Here is an 8,062-nt window from a genome sequence, read left to right as displayed (position 1 = left end):
TCCGTCAATAAAAAAAGTCTTTTAGCGCGTTGGCGTGTCGTGTGCTTGACGGCCGTTCGTTAGTTTTTTTTTTTTTTTTTGTTTGCGCGTCGATGAAGAAGCCCACACTTCAGTCCACTCTTCTTACTACACTCACTCAGCTCACAGAGTCACTCGCATATGATTTTACATTAATACCCTCCTCACCACTTTTTTTATATTTTTTATTTTTTCTTGGTGACGAAGAAGTGCTATGACACTTGGAGAGAATTGTGTGGTTCCATTCATTTCAAAGTAATTCTCTTACGCGATTAGTTTGAATTTTATCTTTTTTTTTTTTTTTTTTTTTTTTCGCTTGAAAAGAAATTTGAAATTGATCAATTGAAAGGAAAAAAAATAAAAAATAATAAGAAAATATTTAATTTGAGAGAAGAATGATTATGCATTGGTCTAATTTTCTCATCCTCTTTAAGTAAAGCCTTAAATAAGTTTATTGATTAAAAAATTCACTCCTCTCACTCTCAGAAAGAAAAAAAAAATTAGCCAATTTACTTGATACGTGGCAATTCTACATAAAATAAGGTTGCATTTGATTAATTTTACATTCACAGTCAGCACATTGGGTGCGTGTACGTAATATTAATTTTTATTTTATTTTATATTTTGTGTTTCTCTCGAGATACACATGGGTAAAATTGGCAGACTTTTCTTGTAAATTTTCGTTTACAAGTTTATAGATATTTGTATTACATAATTAATGAATGAAATAGACGAACGTAGAACATTCAATCCAGGAGGAAATAGTGCTGAAGCATCCGGTAGCCACGACTTTGAAGTTTGAACGTTGAACTTATATGTCCAACGTTTTTGTTGGTTGTTTGGTAATTGGTTGTACAGTAAACTTTAATGGGATGTTTACTTATCAGAGTAAGAAATAAGAATTGGGATTCAGAATCAACTCTATATTTACTTACCTATTTATATCATGAAATAAGAGTGAGAATGTATGAGTCTCACACCAATTTAGAGTTGAGGAATGAGATTGGCACTCCCCCCGCTCCCACCAGATTGTCACTCCCCAATCCTTATATTAAATGTAAAATTATGAATTTACCCTTAATTTTTCTCATTTATTTAACTCTCTAGGGTTTATTTTCCCCTTTCTCTCTCAGCCATTTACCATCCCCTCTTCCTCTTTTCTGCTGGTTCTTTAGTTTGTAGGTAGGCGCCATAAATCATCCTTTATTTTTCTTTTCGTTTTGCTTTTTTTTTTTCTTTTCTGTGTTGAGCACGTTGATAATACTTTAGTTTAGCTAATTTTACTGTTCCTTTCCATGTGTGGGTGCGTGTGTCAAAGTTTTTTTTCTTTATTTTAATTTAATTTGTTATCCCTCTTTATTTCTTTAAACTCTTATATCTGTTTTATTTTAGGAATTTCTACTGTAAGATTAGAAAACTGAAACTATCAATAATTTTTATCTCTCTTTATTTCTCGTGATTCTAGTACTCTAGTTTTTTTTTTTCTTTTTTTCTTATAATTTGATTCTTGTGTTATGCCTATTGTTGTTCATTTTTATAATATACAATGTAATACTAAATCTAATTTTATATGTTGATAATGTAGAGTAATCATGTCTAGACTTTTAGTACGAAATAATAGAGTGGTTATAGTGATAAATGATATGTACTACAATCAGCAACCAAGTATTCAACAGGGCCAACCATCTGAAAGCTCTCCAAGTGTTTCCACTCGCAAGACGAAGACCAGAGGTAAAAATAAAGACAAGATATTTGAGAATATGTGCTCCAACATTGGGTCGATGGCTAAATCTGTGGCAGCAATGGTACCTAAATTAGATGGTCTCATTGATGTGCTTTCCACTGCTGACAAGGATTTAGCTGGATTACAAGCCAACTTGTATCAAGAAATGCTGAAAATTGATGGCTTAGATGATGATCAAGTATATGATGCCACCAATATTTTAGTAACAAAGCATGATTTGTTACGTGTATTCTACAACATTCCGGATCAACTCAAAAAGGGATACATCCTCAAAATTCTTAGTCGTGGGGTTTAAGTGTTAGATTAGTCAATTATTAGTTTACTTAAATTATGTTGGTACTTTGAATTATGCTTATAATATATTTTTCGATTTATGACTTGGAATTTCTTTTTAAAAGTTTATGACTTAAAACTTAGTTATTTTGTTCTTATTTTATTTCATCATCATATTCTTTTCTTGAAATTGAGTTAAAATTTATTGAGAAAAATAACTTAGATGATTAATTAGGTGTGATTAAAAAAATCTAAATACTAGTTAGTTATTATAATATTAAGATAGTTAGCATAATATATAATTTTTTTTAAAGTTCAACATACAAAAATTTACTAAAAGGGTAGGTAAGTAAATTTATAACAGTTTATTCTGATTCTAAGTGTAAGTAAACGCATAAATAGGATTGAGATTGATTCTGATTCTGATTCTTAGAACCTAAGTAAACAGCTTATTTTGACTCTAGTTTCTGACTCTAATTTTTACCCACTCTAAATTCTATCCACTCCGATTGATGTCCACTCCAATTACGGATAAGTAAACATGTTATAAGAGGAGCTTATTAATGTTATGATTTCTATATAACTAAAGAGACAGGATAATCATGGGACAAGTATTACACACGTGGCTAATTATGCTTGTTTCTCAGTAAGTTTAGGCTGTTTAGCTGTTTTTTCTAGATCGCCAACCAACCACCAACTACCAAAAAAAGGGGCAAAAAAAGGATACAATTCAGAAGCAACAAAAAAAAAAAAGGACAGGGGAAGGGGTGGATCTCTCTAACGAGTTAAGTTTTTTTAACTGTTAAATTTATATATATTTTATATAATTTTATGTAAATTTAGTGAATAAAAAACCACATACCAATAAGTAAATTGATGTACAAGAGAAGATATTTTTTATATTGAAGTTTTGAAAATAAAAGGATATTTTCTATATAATAATGGAATATTCGTGAATTTTCAGAAATTTACGGAAAACAGTTGAGTTTCTTCATGCGCTAATTCTCCTAGACTTTCGTAGTACGTTCAAGTGACGTTTATGGAAAAGTACTTGGAGGGGAAAAAAAAAGGCTTATTTATTTTGTTGGTTTAAGTCGAAAATTTAAGTTAAAATGTGAATTTATATGAGAAAAAAAAATTATAACAAAAAAATTGAATTTGATTTTGTTTGAAAGAAAATATTATAACAAAAATTTGAGGACAGTTTCTCTAGTAGGACTAAAATAAATAAATTACTGATAGTTTTCTATTTTTTAATTATCAGGTTTGTATCAGAAACTGTTTGTTCTGTATATTTTTTTAATCTGATGTAATTTTAACTAGATTTAACAGTTAAAATATGTTTCAATCAGTGAGTTAACCTACCGTTGGAGGTCTCAAACTTAAGTTGTGATTTGAACTAACAAATCGAACAAGGCTGAAAAAAACATGTAAGCTATGGGAAAGAAAGTAAGAGAGAAGAAAGAAACTTGGTGTAGTTGTCGTGCTATGCTGCAATTTTTTTTTTTTTTTTTTTTTTTTTTTTTTTTTTTTTTTTTTTTTTTGTTTGGTGTGGGTGTCATCTTCTTTTACGTAATAAAAAATAATTGTAATATATGTAATGTACATGTTTTGCATATACATAATATGTTAAATACAAATATATCAGGATGCCACATTCGGTATAAAATTTTACGGCATGTTAAATGAAATGGCAAACACAATCTTTGGATTCTTTGAAGATTGCTAATTAATGAAAAAATGCAATAAATTCTGAAAAAAAATGGAAGAAATCAAGAAGAAAAGAAATATTGGTGTTGATCCATTCTTATCCTCATATCCAAAGTTCTTGCAATAAAGTTAAGGGGGTCACCCTCACCAAGTGAAGCTTGTTCGTGCTGTTTCTGCCATAGTTATCACATATAATTGCAATTTGCAACTCAAATATTGTAAACTAGCCTAAAGAAGAGATTACTTCGTATTATTTATTTTCCTCTTTATTGGCCCTCCCTCTAAAGAAGAAAATAATTGAGCTTGTTGCATCCACCATATGATCAGAACATTTTAAAATTAGAAAAATATGGACAAGTGACAAAATTATTGCATTTAATATTTGCTTAAACAACCACATCTGTTGATATTGAGGCCAGCAATAAAAAATATTACATCCACACTAAGCAATTGAGCATTGTATAAGGATAATCAAAGACTTATCAAAAATTTGTTGGCAAGTCGTGACCAGTACTCAACCTTAAAACTTCCCTAAGATTCATGAATGATATTGTAAATTAGTACTTCTTGTTAGGTTAAAATCTACATCCTTCAAAGATGAATTAAGAATTGCTATTAATTAGTGAAGATCTCAAACTTCAAAATTGCATTTATGAAAATCTACAAATTCATGAACTCTCCATATTGATACCAATTTGTAAATCTAAAAACATACTCATGCAGAATCTAACTTACTCAGGAAATGTTATTAGTGAAAATATCAATCTTTAAAACAATTATAACAAAAAATCTAAGATTCAAAAACTCCTCTCCATATTGGTAGCAAAATTTATTACTTTCTAGTAATTAGAGGGAACAAAGTTATAGGGTACTGATATTGTTTAGCACTACTCACTAATAAGAGATGGGCGTTGCGTGTGACATACAGATAGGGTCCACTTTCTATTAATAGTGATGGTACTTAATATCAGTTATGTCCATTTTTCATACTCTCTTAAAAACTAAATGGATTTTTTTTTTCATGTTACCGTACATAAAAGTTACTTAATGGGTCTATACCTCTCTTAAGTGCAAATTTTCATTAAATTTTATATAAATTCAATGTTTGAGAAAGAAAATCTGGCACTTAGGAGAGATATATTACTAAATTTTTTATAAGAATTTAATGTCAGATTTTCATTAAATTACACTTTTTTTTTGGGCAAAAAAATTACACTCTTTAATCTCGATATTTTTCTAACAGGAATACTAACTGAGAATTTAGTATTTCCTACTTGGAGTACACACTCTCATAATTTAAATTATAATTCGTAACTCGTTATAATATTTTTTTTTATAAAAAATAATTCTAAATTGATGAATCAAATCTCCTCTAATACTGCCGCTTGGTCTACTGTCTAGCAGCACTTGTAAAAAAACTATAAAAAAAAAAAAAAAAAAAAAAAAAAAAAAAAAAAAAAAGAAAAAGTCTTTTAAAAAGGTGTTTAGCATCGTAGGTGAGGGTTAAAATAAAAACTCAAATAGCAGACGTTTTAGTAGCACTGATTTGACTTGGAAAGAGTCGTCCCAAAGAAAAGAGCCTAGTCACACCGCCTCCAATCCATCCATCCCCACCCCACTCCGACTCCTCTCCTTCCTTCCTTCCCTCCCTCCCTCCCTCCCTCCCTCTTAGTTGACCGACTTCACTTCCCCCACCAAGTAACCAACCCCCCTCAACACACGCCTCCTCACATATATATACACACACACACACATACACCTATAACCTCACTCACCAAATACTCTCTATTCTCCAACTAAGATTTTACAACACAATATCTCTCTCTCTCTCTCTACTTTCTCTTTCACACAAAAATAATGGCCTTAGAAGCTCTCAACTCCCCCACAACCACAACACCATTCCCTTTCGACCACCACCAAGAAGCTGAGAGCCTCCACAGCTTCCACGAGCCATGGATCAAGCGCAAGCGCTCCCGCCGCCCCCCGCCCCGCCTCGACCAAGACCCGCCGCCTTCCGAGGAAGAATACCTCGCTCTCTGCCTCATCATGCTCGCTCGCGGCACCACCGGCACTACCGACACCACCAATACAACATCCTCTTCCTCCTCCGGCCGCCTCACGCCTCCGCCTCCCCCGCCGGCCCTGAAGCTCTCCTACAAGTGCAGCGTCTGCAACAAGGCCTTCCCCTCCTACCAAGCCCTCGGCGGCCACAAGGCCAGCCACCGCAAATCCTCCTCCGAGGGCCCCACCTCCGCCGCCCGTGGAACCGACAACCACCCCTCGACCTCCGCCGCCTCTTCCGCCAGCGCCGGAGGAGTTAGGACCCACGAATGCTCCATCTGCCACAAGACCTTCCCTACCGGCCAGGCCCTCGGCGGCCACAAGCGCTGCCACTACGACGGCGGAAACAACGGTGCCGAACGCGTGACGTCATCTGAGGGTGGCGCTTCTAGCCATAGCCAAAGCCAGAGTCAACGAGGATTCGATCTGAACCTTCCTGCTCTGCCGGAGTTCTGGCCTGGATTTGATCGGGTCAGCGACAAGAAAAGTCAACTCTTCGGTGAGCAGGAGGTGGAGAGCCCCTTGCCGGCGAAGAAGCCTAGGTTGTCCATTCACAAAGACAACGTGGCTGCTTTAGTACAAGATTGAATTATTGTTTTTTAATTTATCACATGATTATGATTATGATTTTTTTTGTACTCTTTTCTTTATGATATGATGATTGTTTTTGTACAGAGAAAATTTGTTCATTGTTTGAGAACTATGGATCTATTTATTTTATTAATTTAAATCTAATTTAAATTTTTAATTAGAGATGAGATGTAATTTTATGTAATTTTTTTTTATAATAAAAAGTTAAATTTAATTATTTAAATTTTAAAATTAAATCGGTAAAATAAATTGTATATTTTAGTCCGTTATTGATCAATTTTATTTTGAGAGGATTTTTTATTCATTTTGTGGATGGCGTTTATAATTAATTTTGCGTATGTTTTGTGCTTTTGTTGATGTAAAGAAAGCGTTACAATTGTTATAATGTTCAGCTGTATAACTAACACCCCACACGTACATCAACCTGGAAAGTGACGACTTTTCCAAAATTTGAAACAAAATTCCAACCTATAACAAATATTTTGCGTCAAAAGCAATGTACGGTCAGTGGCTTAATTTGTTCCCATAGAAACTTCCGTGAGAAAAGGAGAAGGAGAAAACGGGACGGTATTTCCCGCTTCATTTTTTAACAATAGTGATTATAATTAACATGAATATTAATTTGTTTTTGTTTTGGGTCCCTGTTTTTTCAATATTTTTGACCAGAGAAATATTCAAGGTAAAAAGTGGCAACTTTGCCGCGTGAACAGCGCAGCTACAGTAGGCAAGCATGCAGCCACTAATGGTGGTGCGGATGGTAACAGACTAACAGTGGTGGTTATTTTGTGTACCTTATAGAGCAAAACTGATGCAATGTAATAAAAAATTGATATTTTAAAGTAGAGTTTCAGTCAATAAATAGTTCTTCATTTTTTTTATCGTGTGTTATAAAAATAACGTTTAGTTCATATATTCAGAATTATTCTCAATTTATGTGTATTTTTTATAAAAAAAATATTATAACGAATCACAAATCATGATCTAAACTATGATACAAATTCTTACTCTGAATGCATCTTCAAAATTTTTTTTTTCCTTTTTCTGGTAAAAAGGCGGTGTGTAAGTTGTAACAACAGCTACAAAAGTAGGAAACCATCCAAGGAAAAGCCAGCCGGTGTTAGGATTTGACAATGGCTTCTTCCTTAGGCTCTAAAAACAGGACGGAACCTTCACTTCCCCCATGTGGCTCGTGCCTTTTAGCACACGTGTTGCCATCATCATTCCACACCCATTTGGCAACTCTTAATTAGCGATGGCATGGGCGTGGCTCTTACTAGCTTTTTTTTTTTTTTAAGTCGAGTTGATAAAATTTCTTAGCATTAGGATTTGTGAGTACTCACCAGAAGAGAGCTGAGAGTTGCGATTCCTCGTTCATAAGTCACTAATCGAGGATACTTATTTTCCGTTATTTAGTCCATGAATCAATATCACATTTACTAAATATATACATATTTTGTCTAGGCGCATGACATGTCGAAATTCAAGGGAAATTCATCCCATCCGCAACTGTGTATTTACATGAGACGTGACATATTATATATATGAGGCTGGATTCTGATTTTTCATATACCACTCACATACTTTATAAGCGTGTCTAAGCTAAATAACACAGTTCCGGTACCACATAATTCTACTAATTTCAACAATACACATTGATGAAATTTT

The 8,062-nt window shown here is 33.5% G+C and overlaps 1 protein-coding gene across 1 annotated transcript; it reads left to right on the top strand.

Annotated features, from left to right (window-relative positions):
• Nucleotides 1-5,440: 5,440 nt before the first annotated feature.
• LOC21387208 (zinc finger protein ZAT10) lies at nucleotides 5,441-6,530 on the top strand. The gene has a single exon (XM_010101307.2). The coding sequence runs from the start codon at nucleotides 5,603-5,605 to the stop codon at nucleotides 6,392-6,394; it is 792 nt and encodes a 263-aa protein (XP_010099609.1). The 5' UTR covers nucleotides 5,441-5,602; the 3' UTR covers nucleotides 6,395-6,530.
• The last annotated feature ends 1,532 nt before the right edge of the window (nucleotides 6,531-8,062 follow it).

Source organism: Morus notabilis, unplaced genomic scaffold (assembly GCF_000414095.1).
Source record: "Morus notabilis unplaced genomic scaffold, ASM41409v2 Scaffold1252, whole genome shotgun sequence".
Lineage (NCBI taxonomy): Eukaryota > Viridiplantae > Streptophyta > Magnoliopsida > Rosales > Moraceae > Morus > Morus notabilis.
Note: the sequence above shows the minus strand (reverse complement) of the source record. Positions and strands in the feature narration are given on the sequence as shown.

Excerpts from the sequence above, each read along its gene's own strand:
- LOC21387208 (XM_010101307.2), top strand. The coding sequence starts at position 5,603 with ATGGCCTTAGAAGCTCTCAACTCCCCCACAACCACAACACCATTCCCT.